The sequence below is a fragment of the Aulonocara stuartgranti genome (assembly GCF_965226115.1).
Source record: "Aulonocara stuartgranti genome assembly, chromosome: 2".
Classification (NCBI taxonomy): domain Eukaryota; kingdom Metazoa; phylum Chordata; class Actinopteri; order Cichliformes; family Cichlidae; genus Aulonocara; species Aulonocara stuartgranti.
Genome location: NC_138940.1, coordinates 32329733 through 32356422, shown reverse-complemented (window position 1 = coordinate 32356422; position 26690 = coordinate 32329733). Strand labels below are relative to the sequence as shown.

The 26690-nt window shown below is 41.2% G+C and overlaps 1 protein-coding gene across 5 annotated transcripts in view; it reads left to right on the top strand.

The window, feature by feature from the left end:
* kcnip1a (Kv channel interacting protein 1 a) overlaps nt 1-26299 on the top strand; it is a 51246-nt gene extending 24947 nt beyond the window's left edge. For 3 of the 5 annotated variants that reach the window (XM_082546594.1, XM_082546596.1, XM_082546597.1), the window contains exons 2-8: nt 21061-21185; nt 22405-22474; nt 22644-22714; nt 22829-22936; nt 23016-23120; nt 24109-24171; nt 24605-26299. In XM_082546594.1, coding sequence (XP_082402720.1) covers nt 21061-21185; nt 22405-22474; nt 22644-22714; nt 22829-22936; nt 23016-23120; nt 24109-24171; nt 24605-24652 — 590 coding nt within the window. In that variant the 3' untranslated portion in view covers nt 24653-26299. Of the gene's footprint in view, nt 1-9043; nt 9351-16890; nt 16961-21060; nt 21186-22404; nt 22475-22643; nt 22715-22828; nt 22937-23015; nt 23121-24108; nt 24172-24604 lie in introns of those variants that run through there. The other 2 variants (XM_082546595.1, XM_082546593.1) reach the window with 2 other exon arrangements.
* The last annotated feature ends 391 nt before the right edge of the window (nt 26300-26690 follow it).

Here is a 26690-nt window from a genome sequence, read left to right as displayed (position 1 = left end):
TCACCAGAAAGGACAATGCTTTCCACTGGGACGACAGCTGTCGAAGGGCCATGGACACTTTGAAGGATCATGTCACATCAGCCCCGATCCTGTCATTTCCAGACTTCAACCGTCCCTTTTCCATTCACGCCGATGCATGTGACATTGGTCTTGGGGCAGTGTTGATGCAAAAGGATGACAAGGGTCGTGAGTACGTTGTGGCTTTTGCTAGTCGCTCCCTTCACAAAGCTGAACTCCCCTACTGCACTTCAGAGAAGGAGTGCCTCGCTGTGATATGGGCTCTGGAACACTTCCGCCCGTATGTTGAAGGTGTTCATGTTACTATCTTCACTGACCACAACAGTCTCAGGTGGCTCATGTCTCGTCAAAACCCAACGGGCCGACTCGCCCGCTGGTCACTTCGTTTGCAGGACTTTGATTTCACAATAGTGCACAAACCTGGTGCACGGAACAAAGTTCCCGACGCACTGTCACGCAACCCTTTGCCTCTGACCTGTGACAGGCCGACTGATCTTTTACCAGATCATGCTGTTATGGGCAGCCTGGACATTCGTACTCTGCCCCCCGTCATTCTGGCTGACCGTTCACAATTGAGACAGCTGCAGTTAGACGATCATGTCACAGGTCCACTCCTCAGAGACATTGAAGCAGACTCTGAACAGCTCGGACAATGCCACCTTGTTACAGTATGTTGTGTATGACTCTCTTTTGTATCACAGAGAACCCAAGTCCACATGTGCTTTGCACCCTTTGAAAGAGCTGAAACTGTTTGCCCCTACTTCCATTAGAGGCACCTTGCTGGACTATTACCACGACCACCCCACAGCAGGTCACTTGGGTGTTTCTAAGACATTGGCTAGACTGCGTTTTAGGTTTTTCTGGCCCAAAATGGCAGCTGATGTGAAACACTATGTGATTTCATGCTCAGTGTGCCAACTCACCAAGCCAAGTCAAAAAAAAGCAGCCGGTCTTATGGAAACCCTGGGAGTATGTGGGTGTGGATTTTGTTGGGCCACTTCCCCGCACCCCCACTGGTAATGCTTATTTGATCGTGTTTGTTGACTATTTGACTAAATGGGTTGAAGCCAGTGCTGTCAAAGAAGCTACATCTCAGGTAGCAGCTGGTAAATTCGTCACTGACATTTTTGCTAGACATGGTACACCCACTTACCTGATTTCTGACAGAGGGTCTCCTTTTGTGAGTGAGCTTTTTGAACATGTTGTTTCTGCATTAGGCTCGGTGCACAGACTCACTACGGCATATCACCCTCAGACAAATGCTACTGAATGCGTCAACCGGACTCTGAAAACTGCAATCCGCGCTTATGTAGGTGATAAGCACACATCATGGGACAAGTTTCTCCCTCAGATTTGCTTTGCTCTGCGCACCGCCCCTCATGACAGTACAGGTTTGACTCCTGCCATGATGCTTTATGGTCGTGAGTTAGACACCCCGCTTGACCTTATCACTCAGCCTTCTACAGCAGGTGTTGATGAACCGGGTGTGCCTTACCCTGAGACTCTGAGAGCCTCCCTGCAGGAAGCTCACGACCACGCCAAAGCAGCTTTGGACTATAGCCATGACAGACAAAAACATTACTATGACTTGAGACATCGACATGCCACGTTTCGTGTTGGTGACCTTGTGAGAGTTAAGACACACCCCAGGTCAGATGCTCAGTCTAACTTTACTGCTAAACTTGCACCACTGTTTCAGGGACCATTGTGTGTATCTCAGAGACTCAGTGATGTTAATTACAGGCTCACTTGGGTGGACTCCGGTGTGGATGCAGGTGTTTATCATGTTGTGAACATGCAACCGTTCCATACCTGGGACTCTCTCACTTCCAAAGAACATTCTGTTTCATCGCCTGCCGAGAGAGAGACCGCAGAGGGTCTGAACTCTGACTCTCAGGCCCACCCTGGCCCCCCTGCTGACACTGACATTGGCTCTGAGCCATTCCCCTTTGATTTACCGGACATTGACTCTTCTTCTGGTGTGGGCGCTGTTCCAGAGAGTGTTTCACCCAGATCTGTCCAGCACCCAGCTGCTGGTGGACATTACAATCTCAGGCTCAGACATTGCCCCAGAGTTACGTCTGGCTGGAGCAACAAAAGATGGACTAATGATTTTCACACAACCAGGCTTGATCTGAAGTGAAATGTTCTGGTTAAACCTGTTTGATGCTGTCTTGTTGCATTGCTACTTTGAGTCATGATATGTAGATGTTTCTGTTTGCTCTACTTAATCCAGTTTTATGGCTCTTTAGTGTGTTAAGGTTCATTCTTGGCATTTACTTTAAAAACAAAAAAAAGGAAAAAGTGAAAAAACTAAGAAGACTGATTTTCCACTGTACATGTTCGTCTTATTTTCACCAATTTCATTTTTAAATGGTCTTTTGCCCTGTGTGTGCACTAATCTTAGCTGTAACCTCTATGTATAGGGTACTGTTAGGTGTGGTGTGTGCTTTTCCAGCTGTGTATGGCTGAGGACAGCCTTTTTCTCACCAGGGGGGACTATGTAACAGTTGCTATCGTAATGCAGTGTATCACCACATGGCGGCGCCTCCTGTCTCACGACTGGTGTCACCCCCTTTTTTGTTCTTCTTCGCACTCCTCCTGTAATGGATGCTCCCGTGTGTACGCGGACTAGTGTGCTCTTCAGTAATGTGTGGTAGAGGTAGCACTTATTTTTGATATTGTAAATAAATGAGTACTTTTTGGAAAGTCAGAAGCTGTTGCTCATTCGCTATCCACCTGCACACCTCCGCGGCTGGCTTCATCTCCACCGCACGTTACAGTCTGTGTGTTGTTTATAGGCGCAATGATGCGATTGCGATACTGCCGTAGAACCTCAGCTCCCATATTTCTTTACATTCAAGTTTGTGCCGTGCAGATATTCGCAGCAAACATGCTTTCCACTTTTTAAAAAAAAATGTGACCGTAATTGAAGATTCTTTCTCGGTGTTCCAAATTAAACCCACATTCAGGCATTATATTATATAAGAAAAAATCAGCACACTGTATATATAAGGATAATTCATTTGCATAATATTTGCAGGCAAATGCTTTGCATAGTTCTTCAAAGATAAACAATATTTTCCATGCAATTTATCTCTGTAGACCGTTCAGCCTTGTGCTTGCCTCCAGGCCTTTGTAATACCGGCACCAATGAGAGAAATGGAGATGATGAATATAGATAGCTACTTAGTCCTGACTATATGGTTCAGTCTGTATGCACAGATATGACAGCAGTGATGCACATCACTTGAGCTAAATTAATATGACAGCTGAAATGGCACTCGTATAATGAGAGTAGCAAATGTTGCCAATGTCGCATTTAATGCCAAAAGAACGTGAATTTATATTCAGATCAAAGTTGCTCTGGTTTCAGTGGATAACAGACATCACTTGGTAGCAATACAGGCACTTAATCTGTCCACTGAGCCTAGTTTGTAAAAAGTACAGAGCAAAGAGGCAACGCCTTGTGTTCCGTCTTTTTTGCAAATGAATCCAAAATTAGATTTAGCACATACGCTTTCAGACCAAGCGCTACAGAAAGTGTTTTTGTATTGGTGCAGATATTATGAAGTGCACTATGAAACTGTTTCAGGGTTAAAATAACATAAATACAAATCTCTTGTACATTTTAAGTGGAACAGCAGAGAATTGAGAAAAAACAGACTACAAACAGACCGCCTGTCACCAAGTGAACCCATGTCTCAGAGTTTGTTTTGCGACCCCTGAGAAATAAAGAGCTGCACTGCAGTGAGAAGCCAAGACTAAGATAAGATGAAAAGAATCAATTACCTATTAGATGAAATAAACTCTGCAAGGAAAAGAATATATGGTGGACATTGTTACAATCACTGACATTCTTATCCGTGCCTGTATCTACCGTTTCTGTCACGCTGCTCCTGTTTTTGCCTGAACATAACCAAACTGCAAGTAAAGTAAAATGAAATCCTTTCTGACAGGATGCCCTAACTGCAAGTACCTCAGAGTGACCTTATACTAATCGGGTTAGTGAGTCACAGCTGTCATGCATTTGATACATATTCTTCATATACTCAGGATGGCAAGAAATAAACACGAGCTACCATGTTTAAAATTGAGTACTTTCCCTATTAACTATCAATCACTTAATGGACCGTCATCTATTTTAATCAATGAAATGCTGTCAGCTTTAGCTGCACATCCAGACTGACCTCAAATCTTGTTTTTTTTTTTCCACTGATGGTTAAAAAATCTCCTCTAACATCTCAATGTCAAATACGAATATCTTCCTATTCCTGCTTCCTTTGCCATGTTTACAAAGACCTCACATCCCAGGTCAGTCCAGTTAGCTGTAAGACTAACAACTTAGCTCAACTAAGCTACTTCCTCTGCTCACTTTTCTCTCTCTCTCTTCATTGAATCTTCTTTAAACATCTGCCACATTCACATTTTATCTTCTGCTTTGTCTCACTCTTTTGTGCTTTACTTCTCTTTAATGTCTATCCTTCCTCCTTGCTTTCCATTTGTTTGCATACCATCCTCCATCCCTCTTGTTTTTCTTGCTTTTACCCCTCTCCCTTGATAAAAACAGATCAATTGCAGAGCCTCCTTTAATTATCCCCTTTTTTTCCATTCTTTGATGGGCGCCTGTAAGAGACTCAGGATGCATTTGCTAATAAAGATACAGGGACGCGTCTGTGTGAGAAGTCATTTCAACAGCGATAGATATTAGTATTGATTTTTCTCAATAGACATGTCCCCTGTTCAAAGCCGCGATGCCCCTGATGAGTAATTGCCAAAGCTTTGTTTGCCATGATTGATTCATAATCTATAACTCTTGGGATGAATCCTTCATGTGGAGAAGCAGGTGTTTTTATGGGGGTTTTTTCCCACTGCAAGTTAGCACTGAGGTGGGTCTGAATGTGCAGATTTGACTTTATTCGCTTGATTTTCTAAAGCTTCCAAAAGCATTTGAATCTTAATCAAAATCTTCAGAGTTTTATTTTCCCTCCCCTGGTTTTTTCCCTAATTTCTTTTGTTCCACCGTCCTCATCTCTGGAAATGTGATGTTTGCATGTCCCACTTGCTCTCCTCTGCCTTTTCTTTCTTGCAATACCACTCGCCCACTCTCCTGGCTCTTGTTACCCACTTCTTACTCTTTCATTCTCTCTCTGCATCGCACTCTAATCTCCCGCTGGAAGCTCTTCTGGTATGCTTCTTCCTCCTGATTTTTTTCCCTTCTTCATCCTTTATTGCCAAATATGCTTCCATCTGTAATTCTGCTGCTTTTTCCTTCCTCCTTACATGCATTTTTGAAAGAGTCACACACACACACACACACACACACACACACATATATATATATATACACACCTCTTCCTGCTCTTGCTGTTCTCTCCTCGCTTCTGTCTCATATCATCTTTCCTTTAAAGTCTGACAGGGGTCTTGTAAAACAGTCTGCAGCCATTCACTCACATGCCTGCAGGGAAACACCAGGCAGTTCTGTACCAATATTATACACACAAGCATAAAAACAATCACACACACTCCAACCTTTCACTCCTTTCTCTCTGCTCTACAGACAGACTTTGAAATGATTACTAGATGGAGAAACGTTTCTGTCAACGTGTGGAAACAGGCCTGTCAGAGACCGCGGGGAGATAGGGAGGGACGGAGATTTGAGATTGGAACAAGCTGGGAACACTGTTTGAAACGACAGAAACACTAGGCTGATACAAGCGCAGAGATTTATGGGGAGAGATGGCAAGATATAGGTGTACTGGCGAGGGCTGTGCGCCGGAAGACAAATTCATAGAAAAGGAGGTGTCGAGAGATGGATAGACATGGTTTAAGGCTAAAGAAGAAGTAGGCTGCAGTGAAGATAGAAGGGAATAACTCTGATAGCCTGTAAAATCCTATAGGCACAATTCAGGCAGTCAGTTATATAGCAGGGCAAGCAAAGCGGAAGAGCAGTTTGTGTGTGTGGCAGGAAATGATTATGCTCTACTGTGCCGACTGCATGTCATTTGGATGCCACTAGCATCCACAGAGACCTCATCCTATGATCAGACAGTCTTTCTGCCCATGCTTGATGCATGTGCAAAATGTATGTGTGTGTATATGTGTGCCTCTTTGTGTGAGTAACCATATGTGTGTTTCCATGTGTGTGTAGGCAGGGTGAAAGCATTACACCCCACTGCTGTCCATTCTGTCTTTCTAGCTGTTGTGAAGAAAAAAAAATGCATCAGCGCATTCATGAGCACATTTTTACAAAAGCAGATTGCAGTTTCCTTTGCTCACCAAACTAAATCTTTTCTGCTAAATCTGCCCATATGGCTTCCTAACAGTCTCGCTTTGTTCATTATTCACCATCGGCAGGCAAAAAAGTGCCCCGTTTTTGAAGCTGCTGCCACATTTGCGGAGGCATTACTACTACGGACTGCTGGCTTGATATAAAAGGACACTGTGACTATTTTCCAAATCGTTTACTAAAAAAACATTTGTGGAAACAACTGCATCTCTACTAAACAATATTTTTTCCCCCCCCATGTAGTGAGAAAGGAAAAAAAGATTTTATCGACAAAGAAGACGAAGAAGAAAACCATAACCAGCTAATAGTGCAATTTTTACATGTCGTGCCCTAGTGGAAGCTTCATTCCTGTATTTCTTGCCATCAACAAGCACAGGGACGATTACGCGAGAGCTGTATGAGCTGTATGTAGGATTCGCAGCCTCTGCTCTCTACAGTCATTTGACAGGTATGATAACTGGATATTTTATTGATTGATGTCACCAGTTTAATATCCATTTTAATTATCATTATATAACGCGGTTGCATAACAAAACTTCTGTCTCACTTGCCAGATGGCCTGTAGGGTGAACAGGCTGGGATGGGGTGGGTGTGATGTTGCTAGTGAGGATGCTTTCTATAGCTGTTCTACAAAAAGGTTCTGCAAAAGACTTCCGAAGTTTCCTTAAGAAGCACATCTGTTTGTGAGGGATCTTTATCACAGCAAAGATGGGTGATAACAGTGACAGATTATTGATTCCTTGGGACATAAAACTGTTCACCTCCTCCTCTGCAGTTCCACATGAGCTGCTGATTGAGCTGGGACAAAAATTTACAGTTACTCTTTCTCATGATGCTTAATAACCATCCATTCAAGTATTTTCTGAACTGTTTGTCTAATTTGATTCAATCTGATTACACAGTGGAGTTAGACGCTATCCAACCTTACACTGGGCGCGAGGTGGATTACACTTTGACCAGTCTATCAACTGATATTGTGTAAAGATCCCTTATGTATGGTAAATTGTGTAGGCTGAAACAAAAGATATGCACATTAAGGACACACTTTTAAGAGAAAAAAAAATGTTTTCACATTAATGAATGCAGTGCAGTCCAGCACAGCACCACCTGGCAGAAAGTTGTAGACTTCAGGTTTAAAGTAGCCATGGAGTGACTGTGGCATTTTGGATGGGACTTTGTCGGTAGATCCAAATGCAGGACTCGCAAGACAAGAAACTAAAAAAAACAGCTTTAATTCTGAAGCCTTTCAAACAAATTACAAAAACGAGGCAGGGCTCGCGCCAGGAAAGCAAATCCTCTGAGTCACAGGGAAGCACAGACCAAGGGAGCACACAGCATGATGGAGGATACAACAAAGAACACAAACAAACTGAGGGTTCAAATACGCAAGAGGAGATGAGGTTAGAGTGGAGACACCTGAGGAGAAACATACAGCTGAACTAAATCTGATGAGGAGACACTGGGAGGTAAAACTTAACACGAGACACAGAAAACACAGGGAATGTAAAATAAACTAAAACAAGAATAGAATCCAAAAAAACTAACCACTCGCCTGAGAAAGTAAAAAAAGAAACACCAACAAACTATACCACGAAACGCCAAAATACCACAAACTAAGAGTCAAACATCAAAGAACTAAAGTGAAACTTCTAAACTTAAAATGCTGGGTCACAGACCGAGGACCATAAAAAAGTGTAAATAAGATTTCACTTTAAAACTGTACATAATTATATTTACTCTTTGGAATTTTACTTTTAACTGAGTATTTTCATAAAGTGGCGTTTCTGCTTACAGTCTTCAGTCTTTCATGTGCAGCACATTTGGTTTGTCATCTGTGACTGTCTTCCTGTTCTTCTCACACTTCCCTCACTTAGAGTGGTCTACTTTGTTTGTATCGATTAGTCTGTAATTAAAATGTGATTTCATCTTTGTGTGTGCAGCTCTTAAAGGGAATAGCACACACTCCTGCAATATTATCTGACACTCGTCTTGATCCCTCTATTAGAGCCATATTAAATATCTCACTCTTCTCATCCTTTGCCTCCTCTCACTTTAATCTCTCTCTTTTCTCACATCCATGACTTTCAGCTGTTTCTCCTGACCCGTGAAGCCAATCTGCCACCACACACACGCTCCCTCACTCATTCACTCACTTTCCATTCCTTTATCCATCCTGCTCGTGGGTAAGGATGGATTAACAAGAGCGATGGATGAAGTCAGCGGAGGTGCTGATGGACTAAAGTGGCCTTTTCGTGAACAAATCGCAATGCTGAGGAAGCAAAGCTCAGGGCTCTTCGTAATTCCCGTCACATTCACGTGTTTCCCCTTCGCTCCATGATTCATATTTACCTCTCCAGTCAGTGTTTGAGCAAGTATCTATTTGCATATTTGTTCTCCTTTAGAAGGAAACAGATGCGTTTACGTGTGCGGATGTAACAGGGCATGTTTGTTGTTTTGTTCAGAGCGATTCATGCGGCGTTATCATCGACAAGTCAATGGGTATACTAATATTAATTTATAATTTAGTGAATCAACATCCTGGCGATTTCATACTGAATCACTGATGCTCCTCTCGGGCTCTTGCCTCGCTGTGAGGGTGGGAGGGTGATAGATGGAGAGAGAGGGAGGGAGAGAAATGGAAAGAGGGAGGGCAACTACAGCCCCCAATGAAAAACAAGGAGCAGGGAGGGAGGGGAGGGAGGGAGTGAAGGAGTTTGGGGAGAAAGGGGGCGAGAGTGAGAGAGAGAAAGAGAGGAGGAGCGCCACAAGATGAAGTGTGAAAGGATGAAAGAGGGGATGATGGAAGGAGGGTTTCTGCCTAGAGCAGCCATTGAGAGAGGAGGTGGAAAGAGAGGAGGAGAGGATGAGAGGAGGAAAGAGGGCGAGGGAGTGCGTGCGTGTGCGTTCTAGCTGCTGAAACACGTGACGAAGAGACACAGACTTCAACACACAGACGCACTTGTTTCCACAACGACGGCGGCAAACATGGGGGCTGTGGTGGGCACGTTGACCATGCAGACCAAGCAGAGGAGGCCATCCAGGGGTGAGGGAATACACACACAAACATGAACGCACGCATAGACATACTCACACACACAAAACACACAAACATAATGTGGGGGTTTTTTCTCTCTTTTTCTAATCGGCACACGCGCATGGATGCACGCATACGGGCGGTGAAACTTTTGACAGTGTGTTGTCGTTGTGGCTTTCACACACACGCTCACTCCGGCACAATGTATACAGCGCAGGTACGAAAAGCTGCAGAGCGAAGATTAATAACTGCCGGTATTTCAGTTGAGATGCAGTGAAAGAAGGGGAGCAGATGGTTTGTCGAGAGAGAGAAAGGAAGAAATGTAGAGACCAACAGGTGTTCCCAGTGGAAACAAAAAAGTGAATCTGTTTATTCTACAACAAACTTTCAGCCAGGCAGTGTCTGTGCACCCAGGTGATTGTTGTTGAGCTTATCTTTTTTTGACACAGCAAACCGAGGGAGGAATCTAAGAGCTGGCTCTTTTTTTTTCTTTCTCTTTTTTTTGGTCTGTGCGTGCGCACGCGTGCTGCTCTGTCTGTCTGTCTGGCTGCATGCTCAGACGCGAGCCTCGACACTGGTAAACACACACATGTCGAAGGTATTTGTCACTCTGCTCACACACTGCTTTTCTGTCTTGCTGTTACCTTGGAAGCACCGTAACCATGGCAACAAAAGATGTGGGGTTTGGGGTGGGTGGGGTGGGGTTTGGGGTTTTTTTTGATGAGATTGGGGTTTTCCTAAGTAAGTCAAGGCCACGTGAAAGAGACTCAGATAGTGAGAGATGCAAATTTGCAGATGAAGCGAGAAGCGGGATGTATGAAAACCTGTTGCCTGTAAGAAATGTTTTACTCCCTCGTTACTCATTCTAAAAAAGAAATCCTGTAAACCTCTTTTATGTAAGTCTTACAAATCTAATGTGGCTACTACAATGAATGGGCACAGTGAGCAGGAGATCAGTGCCAGACGGAAAAAAAAAATCCCCAACCCTACCCCCTATTAATAGTCATTTAAACTTATTTGTCAAGGCAGACTGTTATCAGTTTTCTGTCCAAGCAGGACCTTTTCCAAATCAGTGCATATGGCTGGCTTCATCTTTTGAATAAGCTCTTCCACTCCACCACTAGCTCAGACAAACACTTTTCCCTAAGGGTGTTCAAAACCAAAAAAAAGCTAGGCGTAAATTTGTTGCTATTTTGATTGTTGATGCACTTAAGTTGTGGAAACGCATGAAATCTGACTCTTGCTGCAAATGAAAACAAGTCTTTTTACCTCCACAAATACCCAGCGAAGAGATAAAAAAGAATGGGATGTGGAGCTGTGAAGCTATTTGGGGTTGGAGGGGGAGAGAATTGTGTGTAATTCAGCTGTTGTTACTTCAGCATCTTTCTCCTACTCTGACATGTTAGCTTTATGCGGGATTAGTGCGGCGGGGCTTGTATGCATGCAGGCGCCCGTTTCTTTCTTTGGTGTTGCAGATAACTTATCCTCACAACACTGACAGCAACACTGAAAATGGGGGACAGTGCATGGCTATAATATTGTGAGATTAAATTTCTACATGATTGATCTTCTGGGCATGAGCTCATCACTCCTGTGTCATGACAGAAAATACCCTCGCCGCGTTCGTGTCCTGCACCTGCTTGAATATTTACATGCCTGTCTGGACTGTCTGTTTTCATCAAGGCTGTGTGTTGTTCTCTCAACTTCCTTTATTTTCTGCCAAGTTGTTTTTTCTTCCTTTTTCTGACAGGCTCTTTCTGGTGGGAGTTTTCTCCTACTGTCTTGTCTGCATGGTTTTGTCTGGCAGGCTCGCGCCTGTTTTCCTCCTCATCTGTTGTGGTGGCCTCTGACAACTCATCTCTCCAGAAGAATTTTCACCTGGCATATTTTTTTCCACTCCCTGGTGAATTTTCCATTTTTCACTGCCTCCCTTACTTACTCCTTGCAGCAATGTTGTCTCAATCTCCCTCTATCCTTTTATTTTCTGTCAATCTCTCTCTCCCTCTTATCTTTCTTTTGTTTTGCTAGTTGCTTCATCCCTACCAGCCCCTGAACCTCTTCCTCTTAATGTTTTTTTTCAGTTTCACATCCTCCCACTGCTTTTTCTACTCCCAGTTGTTTCCCCCATTTCTCCCTCCCACATTTGTCCCTCCTCATCTTACTTTCTTCTAATTTTTCCCCACCACACTCTCGCATGCCGCCACCACCATCATAATCTGCTCCATACCGCTCCTTTCCTCCCCTCTCACTTTTATGCTGCTGTTCTTTCTCTCATTTGCTCCCTCTCTGCATCACCCACACTCCCATTAGCTGGTGTGAGTGCTTATTAAGTCATCTCATCATCCTCATCCTCTTGGCATCCAGCAGTGTGTCTCTGCCTGTGTGTGTGTGTGTTTGTGTGTTCTGCAGATTCGGAGTCTAGACATATGTTTACTCAAAAATCAATACTGGCGTGCTGCTATGTGTGTCTAAATGAGCCGTATTTATAACTCCCTCTTCGAAAACATAATCAACAGTAGCCAAAAAAAAAAGTGACACACTTTCCTGTGTTTGTTTGAACATACTTTAGCAATCCAAACAGTCCTCCTTCAGCAGGCTGAAGGTCAGTATCCAAGCAGTGATATGTGTGAGTGTTTGTTGTTTTACACACACGGGTGCGTAAATGCTTTGTTCGTCAATAACTCTGGATTTCTGCCTTGTTTTTAGCCCATGTGACTGGATACATTTATTTTTCTGTGTTTATGTGTGTGTCCCCAAATATAACAAGTCACTGGACCTTCAGTGAAGCACTGAAAAGCCAGTAAAGGATTGGCCTTATGTCCCATGACTTGAATATTGACTATGGAAAACAATATGTTTCAGAATGAGGGTTTAAATTCACTGCGTGAAACATGATTATATATTCAGCTTTTCCGGGGTTTATACTGTTGCTTGCAGCTATTTAAGTTGCCTCTTTCTTGGAAAGCACGCTCCACCATGCAGAGGCCGGTAAGAGAAACTCCTCTTTAGCCGGCCAGGATGACAGATTAGGCTAATTCAGATTATGCAAATGAGATACTTTCTGGCAAGGATTACAGGACACGGTACTAGAAAGAAAGAGAGAGCATGGCATAGATAGAGTGGCGGACTGAGAGGAGAGTTTGGCAGAGGGGGGGAGATAAGAAATGGAGGAGAAAGAAGGAATCAGTGGGAAACAGAAGAAAGGAAGAGATGCAGAAGAAATTAGCGCAGCATTAAATACCAGAGGCAGGAGTGGTCAGGAGAAAGTTAGGAATTAAATCCTCTCCATGGGCTTTAGGAAGAGGGTGTGTACAGACGTAAGAGGGGCTTTTTTTGTGTTAGAGTGCTTGTTGGGGAGAGTGACAGGTAGTCTTTCTTTGCTGGCAGCTCAGGCCACCGCTTAACACTCTGAACAAGCTCTGAAAGAAATGGGCTCAGGCTGTTGGTCACTGTCAGACACCACGGTTTATAATAGGTTATGCAGCAGATGGAAGTGAAGTTCTCGAGGTTGCTTTCTAGGTTGGGTTTATTTAGGCTTTCTTTATCTGCTAAGTTTGCAGATTTTGTTGTGGAACACGGATGATGTAGGTTTCTAGACCTCACCTGTTCAATGAAAACTTTACAGAAGTTATATGACCAGATATATTCCACCACTACACACTTTCATGTGTTTAAAAGGAGGTTTCCTGAATCAGAAGACTCCTTTTACATTTGATAATAATCCCGCAAAGGCTCACAATGAGGTTTTGAACTCTATGTAGAGTAAAGACAATGAGTTGGGATTAGATATGTAGAACTGGGTGATATCTCCTAAATTCAATGTTAGTTTACATCTGTAGACATGTTATAATGAATTTACATTGCGAAATGAACTTAAAAGTAACTTTGGATCTTAACTGCTAACCAAGGAAGAAGATCACACAAGCTCGTGTACACAGTCTATTTCTAGTAACTCATTTTCTGTTTTACTGGAGCAGCATAATGCTCGAGCTCAGTGTTTTCCTTTGATCGGGAACCAAACAAGAACACTGTAGCAATTACTTCAAATATTCAATGTGCTCAACACAGCGTAGCACTATCTATTTTATTGTTTTGTAATGCTTCAAAACTAATCAATAATAGCTTTGTAATTCAGTACATGTTGTGACTGTGTATTGATGTGTCCAAAATGTTGTCGATTGTGAAATTCTCACTGAGCACATTCATTTTCTCTGTACCTTATAAATCACTGCTTGGATGAAGAGGATTAGCTACAGTAGAGTAGAATTAGTATGAAATTAGCAAGTCTGTGTGTGTTACTTTGTTTTTGAAGCGTGTTCCTCTTTGCTTCAAAATCTATTAGTCCTCTGCTTCCTTAAATGTATTAAACTGTTTTTCTCTCTGAGAAACATCATATTAAAAAATCATAAAAAATCATATTTACTGATTTAGGCAGATTTTTATGAAAATGACAGGATTGTTAAAGTGCTGTATTTTTTTTTGTATTCCCAAATAGAAATGTGTGCCAAATTGAACAGTTGTAGTTAGTAGAATTAGAAAATACCTTTGTACAAGGCTGCTCTGTCTTTGTTTTTTCCACACTGTCTCCATCCTCTCGCGCATCAGTAAAAACTCCTAACAGCCTGCGCGGAGCTTGCCAACTGTGTGTGGGTGTGTGCACGTGAGCGTAAACAAAGATGGTGAGCATATGCCAAATGGAAACTGTTAGCTGTTTGTTAGTAAACTCAGTTATTGTTGAAGTTAGAGGCTTCAAAGGATTGATGGTAGGTTGTCCATGCAAAAGTATTATTTCACTGAATATCATATGAAGCCCTGTGATGGATTGATACCTGTCCTATGACAGCTTCACTCGGTGAAGTGTTAGACGATAGTGTGTTAAAGGTATCTACCAATCTTATCTAGCAATAAACTGATATATTTTCATAGACTTAGATGTAGAATTAAGCCATTAAACATACGCAGGAGAGGACACTAGTTTGTGAAAGCTCATAAATAACTCGTAAATAGCTCTTTCAAGCTATCTGTGGCCATTTAGTATTTGTAAATGCATATTTTCATCAACTCTTTCTCACTATGTCATTCTCTTCCTCTTCCACTTCTGTTTCCTCCCTCATTTCCACTTCATCATCTTCCTCCTCTCCTCACGCCACATTTCCTCAACTGAATTCAAGGCGGTAACACCCAAAAACATTCATAAACATGCTTATTCATTCCCAGTATTGATGCAATTATTTATTGTCAGCAGATTAGACATTTCACCCTCTCTGATAACAAGCAAGCTAAATATCAAAAACAGCTCCTTATAAGCTAAAATAATGCCAGCTAATGTTGGGTTCTAGTGTCCTAAAAATCACACTTTCCTTCTGATAAACAGTTTGATTACTTCCTCACATTGTATGAGAGTTTATTCACTTAATGTCCAAGTCCAACACTGTTAGAGCCACTTCAAAGAAAGTTTCACTAATGCTAGCAAACAGCAGCTAACAGGGGCTAATATAGGCTAACTGCAGCTAACACCAAATGCAACAGTGCTTACTGACAGAAAACTTCACAATATCCTCAAAAACTCACCTCAGCATCGCTGTCATTGAGAAGAACTGAGTTTTACTGACTCGTCGACCCCTTTCAAAGTTTATATAGCCTCCTGCAGATTAAATAGATGTATTGACAGATGAGGTAAACAGCGGAATAAAAGCCTACACTCACTACAAATGAGAAAACAGATTTCAGTTTGCTACAATCTACTGACATCTAGTGGTAATATTTTACACACTATACCTTTAAAGTAGACCCTTTTTGCATTTCTTTATCCTCTGTCATATTTATGCTGTTATAATCATGGCAAAAATTTAGAATAATGAGGTCAGTGTAGTATTAGTAGTCCCTGTGAGTCAAGCTATAGACTGCTCTGTTTGTCCATTTTGTTCTGAGGTTTTTCTTCTATGCTCTTGCATCTGCGCAGTGCCATAGAGAGGAGATATTCTAAATCTGGTCACTGAAACTTGGCTTAAAGGGCGGGGGAAAGAACCTGCAGCAGATTCAAATCTGTTTAGTATTCTGTCTGCTATAAAATAAACGCCTTCTCAACTTTCCACTAATAATCTGGTGTCAGCTTGTTATTCTGGTGTGTAACATGTGTTGCAGGGTGTTTGTTGTTTCGCTGTACCTGTGTATAATATCCCAACAGAAATCCCAGTGAAGACAGCTAATGAACACAACTTAAACTACACTTAATCATTTATACTAATGAGCAAATGTCTGACAAATTGGATTAAATTCTACTCTTGCCGCTAAATTAAATTTTCCCCAGCACTGCTACTGTAATTTCACAACAGTAAATAAAGCAAACCTGCAATCGACAACTCTGTGGGAAACCTCTTGATACGGCAGAGCCCCCTGCAGTCTGCAAGTCAGCGGCTGTACTTCAGCTCAGTTGGCTAGTGAAGCTTCTCTTTGCATACACATAAAGACTTTAAATGAGTGCCATCTTGTTAAGAGCACAGAATTTACAATTTAGTCTTTTTTTCACTGTGATTTTGATTGTGTGGATGCATTAAAATAAATCGCATTTGAGCAAAAATCTTTGTTCAGCTTATCAAATTGGTCACTGCACTGATATTCTATGAGAAAGCTAAACATTAAAATGTGCATCACATTTTTAGCAATCATGGTACTGTTCTCTGTGTTAGGTTTTGCTACCCCCTGGTGGTCCACAAAGGTTATAGCAGTTCTTATAGTTCCCAATACTCTTGTTATTCAGGCTTGCTGCAATTTTTATAAAGCCCACAGGGCAAATTAGAATAGATGTTCTCTCAGTGCCTGTATTCATAGGTACTGATTTATACAAAGTGCTGTTTATATTATAGAGTACGGTATATGAAAGGTATGTTTAGAAAAGTCACTTTGTGGTGAATTAGGCCGTCTGTTGTTTGAAGCTGACTGTGTGTCTTAATGGGAGTCATTAATCAAGTCCTGATCTGTTCATGAACTTGTACACAGTCACAAAACAAACACATATGGCGGTACGGTGTAAGGTGAGTTTATCATTGTTACAGTGTGCTCACTGTAAAGCCCCAAAGAGTGAAGGACACCGACTGTAATACAGGGGGGAGTGGGGCTCTGTGGGGAGAGAGAGGGTGTGTGGGATAGAGCGAAGGTCAGGATAAGAGAGGAAGATGCCCCAGGGAGGAGAGAGAAGGGGGGATAAAAAGACAGAGACAGAGAGAGGCAGGTGAGTGCTGATTTCACTGTGGGAGGAAGCAAGATAGATGGAAAGTTTATAATCACGAGAGAGAGAGCAGGAAAGAGTTTAAAAGCCAACTTTGTTTAGAATTGTAGTGAAAAACCACCACCAGTGTTTGAAAGTTTGGAGTTCAATTTTTCCTTATTGTGCAAAGTTAAGCATCTTAAGGAATAAAAACCAGAAGGGGCTAAGGAAGTACGGGAAAAGTTGAAGACAGAAAGCTTCAGGATAAACAGCGAGTCCAAAGAAAAGAAGAAAATAATCAGAATGGATAGAGAAGAGCAGAGCGAGAACAGTTTACATACTATAGCCATCATTCTGCTGTGCTGTGGGGCCGTCAAAATGCTGCACCTGCTGGGAGTCATCACTGTGGAGGGTGAGTCATTATACTATCATCCACCTTTAAGTCAACCAACAAAGTCAGAGTGTTTCCACTGCTGTTGGGCTGTCAACCAGCAAAGCGAATGTTATAGTTTTTCTCAAGACGCAAAAAAAACAAAAACAGGGATAAATAAAAAAATAAGCAGTTAATAAATGCAAACTGCTGCTGGCTGTTCTGTTGTCAGATTTGCACTCTTACCCACATGAATTCTGAACTTCTGTCATTAACTACTCATAGCAGGGAACTGCTGTAGAGGACTTGTGCGTGCATATATATATTTCTCCTGCTCATTTTAATGATGCGAATCTGCAGTTGACTCATGCACATGCATTGCTTTTCCCACTTATAATAATTCTGCTGCAGTACAGAAACATCATCTGTCATGTACTATAAAGAAAACAGAGCCTCATACAGCCACAGCTCAATAAAAACCAAAGATTTAAGAAAATCTCTATATGTTAACAGTGCCACTGGTGTTGGGATTCATTCCAGAACTTTGTAGTCTGAGTTGTTAATTTGACGTTTGCATATTTTAAAATGGATATTAATGCCATAGTGCTGGATATATTACAAAATTTCCCTACATTTGGTTTTACTTTGTTTCATAATGAAATGAAATGAAGAAACTGAGATGATTTTAATCAATGAAGACCACAAGGGAGATTTTCTCTCTGATGATCAGTGGAACTTTTAGTCTCTGGGAAAATTTTACTCTTTAAAGGTGTATGAATGTTAACTAATGCTTCCCCATCTCACCTGTGAGGTATTTGTTCTTTAAATTTACTTACCTTAGATGTATTGATATTAAGGTCCATGAATCACAGATTCTGCCTAAAGGGCTTTTCCAGCTCTGCACAGAATCAGACACCCTCTCTTTTAAGACCTTAGTATAGTTGATATACGTGTTTACACATGCTATGTATGCTAAAACATACAATCTCTCTATAATGGAGCCCTTTGTGATTATATATGATACTACTATAATACGGACGTCGTGTCTGGTCGTTATTTTGCTTGGAGTGTAATGGTGACTGTGCTGGTATGATTAGGCATTAGAGGCCTATCAGATGAATTCACACGATTGTGTGTGTGTGTGTGTGTGGTTGTGTGTCTGTGTGTGTGAGCCTGAACCTCAAAACCTACACCTCAGTACCCCGGTGTGACGCTGACAATGTCTGATCTGCTGGGATGAAAATGACCTTCAAGTGATGTGTGACCGTGTGTGCATGTGTGTGTGTTTGCAGGTAGCTGTGTTTGTGTGCGTTGAACACGTTGAGGGAGGAGGGGTAAGGAGCTATATAAAGAGACTACAACTCAACATTATAAGTTATACAAAGTCATAAAGTCATACTGCTCCCATAAAGTACAAAATGTGAGACCACAATTCAGCAAGCACTTACTGAATTGCGTAATAAATTATTTTGATTTTTTTATTGTGACTTTTATACTTTAAATTGACATGTGCAACGTTAGATAATATCATTGCACATGAGACTGTTCTCACCGTTTCAAAGCATCTCCACAGCCACATTTGACAAACGTGTGAGTCAGCAGGCCAAAGAGTCAGTATATCGTATTTGATTGTAGAATTCAAACCTGCTGATTCAAGCTACGATGGCAAACTTTAGGTTTTTTGTGTGAAGTTCTGAATACTGAATCTGAAATCTGAAAAGTTCAGGCTTAATTTAGCAGTGAGATAAAGCAGTCTTTGCCTTGCTCAGTGAAATGCCATCTCAGTACCCATCATTCACTGGGAGAATAGAACTGAAGAGGGACTGGTGTAATGAAGCTTTACAAACCACTAATGGTTTTGTCACACAGATAAAAATGTCTCATTTCAAAACTGTTAATGTTTCAAAATGTGAACTGCCAAGGACAGAGTGAACCTTGCACCCCGTGACACCAATTAAAGCTAAATGGGAACCATTCAAAAGATTTAGCTTTGTGCCTGTGCTGGACACTGTCACTGTGCCTGATACTGTTCAAAACACATTCAGCTAAATTTTCGTCTGGACAGCAGTCGGCACAATAGTGACTTTGATAGGGATAATGACTAGTGTGCTAAAAGGGGAAATGGTCCATAATTTTCTATGAAAAACAAACTGGGTGATTACAATCTCTCATAGATCTTCTTAACTGATGCAAACACAGGGAAGTGCATAACAGCTTCTACTAATAGGACCATTCACCTTTTTTTCAGCCTTAATTTCACGAGGATAAATGAAAAGAACAAACATTTCTGAGGATTTTCTCAGCTTTTAATGGGATCTTTTTCTTATGCTGCTTAGTCAGACATTAAGGCATCAGCCTTCATTAAACTCAGCAACTCATTATTTCAACAAAAGCAACATCTTTTTTTTTATTTATTTCTGCCATTTGCTAATTTTAATAGTGTCTACTGCTGGAATCTTATCACGCCACTCCATGGCCCTTTTCAGCTTTAATTAGAGCCTGGCTGGATTCTTGTGGCCAATGTCGATACAGATTGTTAGGGATACACTTCATTAGGTACACCTTGGTAGTACTTGGTTGGACTCCCTCTTGCTTTCAGCACCGCCTTAATTCTTCTAGCCGCAGATTCAGAAGGGTGCTGGAAACATTCCTCAGAGATTTTTTTTATTAATATTGAGGTGGTGGCATCACATAGTTTCTTTCTGCAGGTTTATCGGCTGCAGATGTGAATCTCCTGTTCCACCACATCCCAAAGGCGCTCTGTTAAATTGAGATCCAGTGAATATGAATGCCATTTGATTACAGTGAACTCATTTTCATATCAGCTAACCAATTTGAGATGATTTGAGCTCTGAGACAGTATGTGTTATCCTGGTCATAAAGGTCAGATAAACAGATGGACATGGTTAGCAGAAATACTCAGGTGGAGTTTAAACAATGCTCTGTTGATAATGAGGAGCCCAATTAGTGCAGAGAAAGTATCCCCTACGACATTACACCACCAACAGTTGTGTAATGCCAGAGTGTTGTGAGTTCAGAGATGCTGTTCTATATAATTTGGTTGGAATGTAAATGCACTGAGGTCTGTTTAAATGGCGGATACTTGCGTTACCAAGCAGATGAATAAGGGTGCCTAACTGTGTCGCTGGTGAGTGTATATTGGCTGATATTCTTCATATATGCATGTTTTAAAAAACTGGTATGGAATAATGTGAACACAGCATGACTCACCATCTGGTAAGCTGTGCATTTTAATGCTAGTTGTACTGCAGAAAGTTATGGAAACAGTGAAGTATGGGCCATTTTACAAGCTTAACCCAAGCTTTTTTTCCCTGTATTATCTTTTTGCATTAAAAAAATAATAATAATAAATAAAAAAAACTCCACACCTGTTATTTTCTGTTTAGCAAGTCGGCACGATTGCCAGTAAATGTGGTGATAACTTCCTACTGAGCCTGGAAGTTTGTGGAGGAAGCCGCCTACTGATAACAGTCATTCAGTGGGCTGATAACATAACGGGGGCACCATGACCATTTTATCATATTCAGAATTTTTATTACTACTTCTATTAAATTATGCACAGTTATAACACTATGCATAATTATTACATTGTAGATTGCTTTGGGGGGAAATTGTTCACTGGTTTAAATGTGTAAATGAGTGTCTCTAAAAGAGGGCGAGAGAAAATGTCTTAATTTTATATTGTTGTGTTCACCTATAACCACCGTGTGTGTGTGTGTGTGTGTGTGTGTGTGTGTGTGTGTGTGTGTGTGTGTGTGTGTGTGTGTGTTTTAAGTCAGAGTCAGTGGTGTGTCCTCTTTCAACCTCCCCTCCAGCGAGGACAGTAATGAGTTGTTAATGATAGGGCCAGTAAGAGGAGCAGCGTAGAGCTGCGAAACTGACCTTTACCTCTCTGCACCTCCATCTTTCATCCTCTCCTCTCCTTCGCCTTTTTGGTCACAGTGTGTATCATTCTGCTTTTCAGAAAGACAACAACATTGTTCAAACCCGGTGCATACATATGACTTCACTGAGCTAATGTTGTCCTTTTCTCTTCATCTGAACAGTCACTCCCTTCCTGTCTACATCTATCCTTTTACTCTTTAATACTGATTTTTTTCCCCTATATTTTTCCCCTTTAGACAAAGCTGATGATGACTTGGAGATGACAATGGTTTGCCATCGACCGGAGGGCCTCGACCAGCTAGAAGCTCAAACCAACTTCAGTAAAAGAGAGCTCCAAGTGCTCTACAGGGGCTTCAAGAATGTAAGTGACTGTAAAAGTGCACTGCAACACTTCACCTCCAGTTTTTTCATCACGACTTTCCTCCCGCTTAACTGTCTGTAACTTGAGTATGAGGGCATAAACAATAAAAACATCTCTTTAAATCAAAGAAAAACACCCAGTAGCAAAAGACATTTGAATGATTTGTATTTATGTAGTTTTTAATTTTTTTTAAACTTTGTATTGGCTTATATACACGGATGATAGCAGAGGTGGTGCTTTTAACCTGTACTGCAAGCAGCAAGTAGAGGGAGATAGGTATATCATAACATCTACCTTTAAATACACTCTATGGGTTTTACTGAGCTGACCTACTTAAATAGCTACAAATTAGTGTGGAGATCATTATGAGCATCCATCATTATATTGGACATGCAGACCTTTTTTTTCTTTCTCTGATTTACAAAAAAATCCTCTGCGGTGCTACATGCACGCCTGTGCAATAACCTGGTTTGCCTAAATCTCGGAGAATATATAATCTCTTCTTTAATACTGAGCCAATGTTTGCCAAAGCCCGGATTCAAAGTACACAACACTGTTACATTTCTTCTAGTGAAACAAAGTGGTTTTATTATCCTCCTGGTTTTCTTTGTGTAAGTCTGTACATTTAATTTCAGTAACAATGACTCTGCTTCATGACAGAGTGAATAATTTTCACAGGTAAATAAATGGGCCAGAGTACAGTCTGCATTTGTGGTCACGCAGTAACATGCAGTAAGTTGTGAGATTAAACATTCCAGGTTTCTTTTTGCGTTTTTGGGAGAGTTTATTCATTTGTCACTTAATTGTAACACTACCATTTTAATGCAGATATACTCTGTTTTGGGGTTTTTTTGTTCTTTACTACTTTCACAGATTTTTGTCGTAAAGTATATTTTATATTGAGGTTGCATTCTTTAGCTTAAAGCTCTTTATCAAAAATAGTCTCATAAGAGACACCCTGCTGTGATAGTCAGAAACTGTAATTAGATGTACCTTTGGTGATTGTCAGGAATTAGACTGTAATCATTTTAAGCAACTTTAATATGGCTTTTTGATGACCAATCATCATCAAGTCTGGATTTATCCAATCTCCGTGCCTTATCGGCTTTTGTATTTCTCCACTGTTACACCCTCCTGTGTACTCTGTTTACTTCGTTTGTGCTTGTTCAGTTTTCACATTGCCCTTAAAGTTTGTCCTTTTGTCCCTCTCTCATTCCAGGAGTGTCCAAGTGGTGTCGTAAATGAAGACACCTTCAAGCAAATATACTCCCAGTTCTTCCCACATGGAGGTGAAGTGTGTGTGTGTGTGTGTGTGTGTGTGTGTGTGTGTGTGTGTGTGTGTGTGTGTGTGTGTGTGTGTGTGTGTGTGTGTGCTGTGATGTTTGCATTTATGTTCGTCTTTGTCTCTGCACATTTTCCTGCCAGTGTATTAGCAACTTTTTTCTTCTTCTCCTGCAGATGCCAGCACCTACGCGCACTACCTGTTCAATGCATTTGACACAGGACACACAGGATCCATAAAGTTTGAGGTTTGCTTTATACTAACTCATTTCCACTCAATACATCTCAGCTCTTTGATACTCACCTACCATACGCCTCCCTCATTCAGTTTGTCATTCTATATCTGCTTCGTTCTCCATCAGGACTTTGTAACAGCTCTGTCCATCCTGCTGAGAGGTTCTGTCACCGAGAAGCTACAGTGGACCTTTAACCTCTATGATATCAACAGAGATGGATACATAAACAAAGAGGTTTGTCTTAACTTCTTCTTTTTTCCACATGTCAGGTTGTATTCATCATAACTCATGGTGTCTGTGTTCTGTTTCACAGGAGATGACAGACATCGTCAGAGCAATCTATGACATGATGGGGAAGTACACATACCCTGTTTTGAAAAATGACGCACCCAAACAGCATGTGGATGCCTTCTTTCAGGTACCATTATCTGCTTCCTTTATTTATAAAGTAAAAGTAAAGTAAATTTTGATTTATATAGCTCCTTTCAAGATAAAAGTCACAAAGTGCTTCACAGAAGCTAAAACATAAAAATAAAAATCAACTAAAAGCAAGTTTAAAAAGATGAGTTTTCAGCTGTATATTCAATGAAACCGACAACATCAGCTTAGCACTGCCTACTTTACTTATCCAAAAGTCGCTACAGTAGAAAATAAATGACCCATTACTGTTGGCTGCAACATCCACCCAAAATATACAATGACCGAATCTCAACCTCATTGAATATGCATCCATCAAGCCAGCCATCCAGTTTCTGCAACGTATCCCTGTCTACTCTGCTTAGACTGTGGGGGAAGCACTGTAAGCAGAGATGTTCATACATCCATCTCCACAGTCACCTGTCCGAGCTCTTCTGGTAGAACATGAAGGTGTTTCCAAGTCCAATGGTAATTTTATAGTATGTAGGGGTAAAAATTCAAATTTGCTCCGTATATTATTATAGAACTAATCTGACACAAAAAATCCACTATCCACTTGACATGGTCATATCAGCAGAGCTGGACACACTGAGCGGCTCAGCTAGCTGAGTTAACTGATTTTAAATGTCAAAGTAAATAAATTAGATAATGTGACGTTTATAAAATTCATCAACTGTCTCCTCCCTGTAGACAAGGCTAAACAAGCAGCATTTATTTTATGAAAATCAGCTGCAGCTGGAGTGAGTGGATACAGGTGGGGGTCACTTAGGGAGGTCAGGTCTCTCCAACTGTAATTGCAAACTGTAGTATGTCAGTCCTTTGGGGCTCCCACTGACCTGGTGCCTGTCTTGTCTGGTAGCAACAAGCTTCTGTCTAAGCCAGCTAAATTTTCTGTAACTTGCAGCTCGCTGATTCAACTATTGATTTAAATAGGCCGATTTACTAAATGTGTTTGTAGCTTTAAATATCACGTATTCTTCCATCTGCAGAAAATGGACAAAAACCGAGACGGTGTGGTGACTCTTGATGAATTCATCCTTTCTTGTCAAGAGGTACTGGCTTGTTTGCTTTTTCCTTCAACTCACTCTAAAGGCTTCTTCCACTGAGAATAGTTTAACTAATGCAGGATTTGCATATAATGGAAAACATGATGGCTGACTACAGTGCTGTTGCTAATGTTATTAGTGCATTTGCTCTCCGAAATGTCAGCATGTCTGCACAAAAGACCACCACAGTCACAACAGTTTTGCTAACTATTTATTATTATTTACCGAAGGCCTCTTAGATTTTGCAAGTCTCACTGTACACGCTATTAATTATGGCTGTTAGTACAGTTTTCCATCAGTATTTATCTGCAGAGATCATTAAAAATTTATGGACCTTTACTGCCCCCTAGTGGCCAGTAAAACGAATTAAATGGTGATTGTTGGCCGACTTTCTTTTCTCACAGTCACCACTTCTTAATTCTCCTTCATCTTTGCACAGGATGAAAACATTATGAGGTCCCTCCAGCTCTTTGAAAATGTCATCTAGACACGAGGGAGATGGTGCAGCAGACGAAGCACAGAGTGTGAGAAGAGAAACGAACAACAGGAAAAAGAAGGAGGAGAAGGAGTGATGAATAAGAATCTGCAAGCAAAAGGAACAGCCTAACTTGTGAGAGAAGGCAGACAAGAAGCTTGTCAATTTGGGTGTGACTGTTTTCCACAAAACCTTCTGGAAGGCATCCTACTGTAAGAAATCTAAGGCGATAAACCTTCACTGGTTTTGGAAAGCCTCCTTTAGACAAAGTTGACCTTTCTGTGACCACTTCTCTCATCTCCACCTCCCTCCCTCGTTTGTTGCTGTTGTCAGTGTCATCTTGGATGGTGCGCACTTAGTGCCACTATGTAAATACTGCCCCTCTCGCATTTGGTTGAAGGCCTTTCTGAATTATGTAAAATTGTTACCATGCAAGGACTTAAATTCCTGAATGCAACTTAGCAGAGAGAGCATCCAAACCCACACTTTGCTCAATAGAATCTTAAATAAGAGCATTACAAATTTCTGTGTCAATACAAAGAACATGAGCAATATTGTGAAGCATGCACAAGAGATTCCTACAGTGTAATAAATGAATATGTGTCATAAAACTCGGTGGCAATATACACAACATCTTGCTAAATGGTTACGTTTGGGATGCCCGGTCTGTGTGCAGCATCTCACCGAGCCAGCTCGGCCAGTTTTAGGCATAAAATCAAACATAGGCCTCTAAAGGTTTGCAGAGCTGAACGTGTGAATGTGTCCCAGCTTGTGACATTCTTAGGTCTTGTGACAGCTTGCAACAGTCCTCAGAGGCCTCCTTAACTCCTAATGTGTGTTCCAGTATCGTCGGTCGGTGTTTGAATGTTGTAATGACTCGACTGTAGATATTTAACTGTTGTGTCTGTGGATTCTTCTCAGTGTCTTGAATCACTGGTGTCTGTCTGTGTGTCTCTGACTACCTGTCTGTCCTTCTGTCAGATTGGATATAACCCTATAATTATTCTACCTGCCACTCGGTGTTAAATAAAGAGCCCATTTAGAGGTTTCCCGGCATGCAGATGGAGAGCAATACGAGGATGTGCACATGTTTGTGTGTGTGGTGTCCCGGTGTGACGGTCCCATTTCCCTGAATATTAAAGTCTCATTTATTCTAGCATGTAGCTTCATCTTCAAATGAGCTGACTGTGTTTTTGCACGAGAGGCGAGGTTTGTCTTTAACTCTGTCTGTTGAAAACGTCAACTCAGAGCTACCAAAACTTCACTGTGAGGGAGAGATGTTGAAGGGAAGATTGCAGAGGAGGACAAAGCTCAGAGAATAAGACAGAAGATGAAAGTAAAGACCTTTTCACTGATTATGGAGGAATGGAAGCCATGTTTCAAATAAGAGCCATCGTTTTTGAAGACTGAGTAGTGCAAAAATACATTTATAAATGGTTTACTGTCATGCCTACTCACTGTGCTACCAATATAGTGATTTAAAAAAGCAAAAACAAACAAACCCCAGACATACTTTCACATAGATGGACGGATAGACAGGCAAACAGACAGACACACTTAAAACAGTCAGAATGAAATAATGTGTGTATTGAAATACTGTAAAAAATCATTATATTTATCAATAAACTTTTCAAGAAATTAAATCAAGTAACGTCTGCTTTTTCCCCCCCACCATGTTGCTCCATACGGTTTTTCTGTTTTACACCTTATTATATGGTAAAACCTTTAAATAAGCACATGAGCAAAAGGGTCACAACAACATTTTATACTGTACCCATATACAACGTAAGTACAAAAGGACTTGTACATTTGTGCCTCCGTTTCAAAGAACACGGCCCACAAATAAAGCATGATAATGTGCGTTAGGAAAAAAACCCCCAAACTTCACCATCACTGAACATGCATCACTCCTTTTATTCCCCAACTTACAGCTTGTTTCCTATTTTCCTCACTTCGCACCACCAAATCCAAGCATCTATTTTCTGTTTATTACTCCTTAAAATAGCTTTTCTTTTCTGTCCATAATGTAACACTGTTGTTATAATTTTGT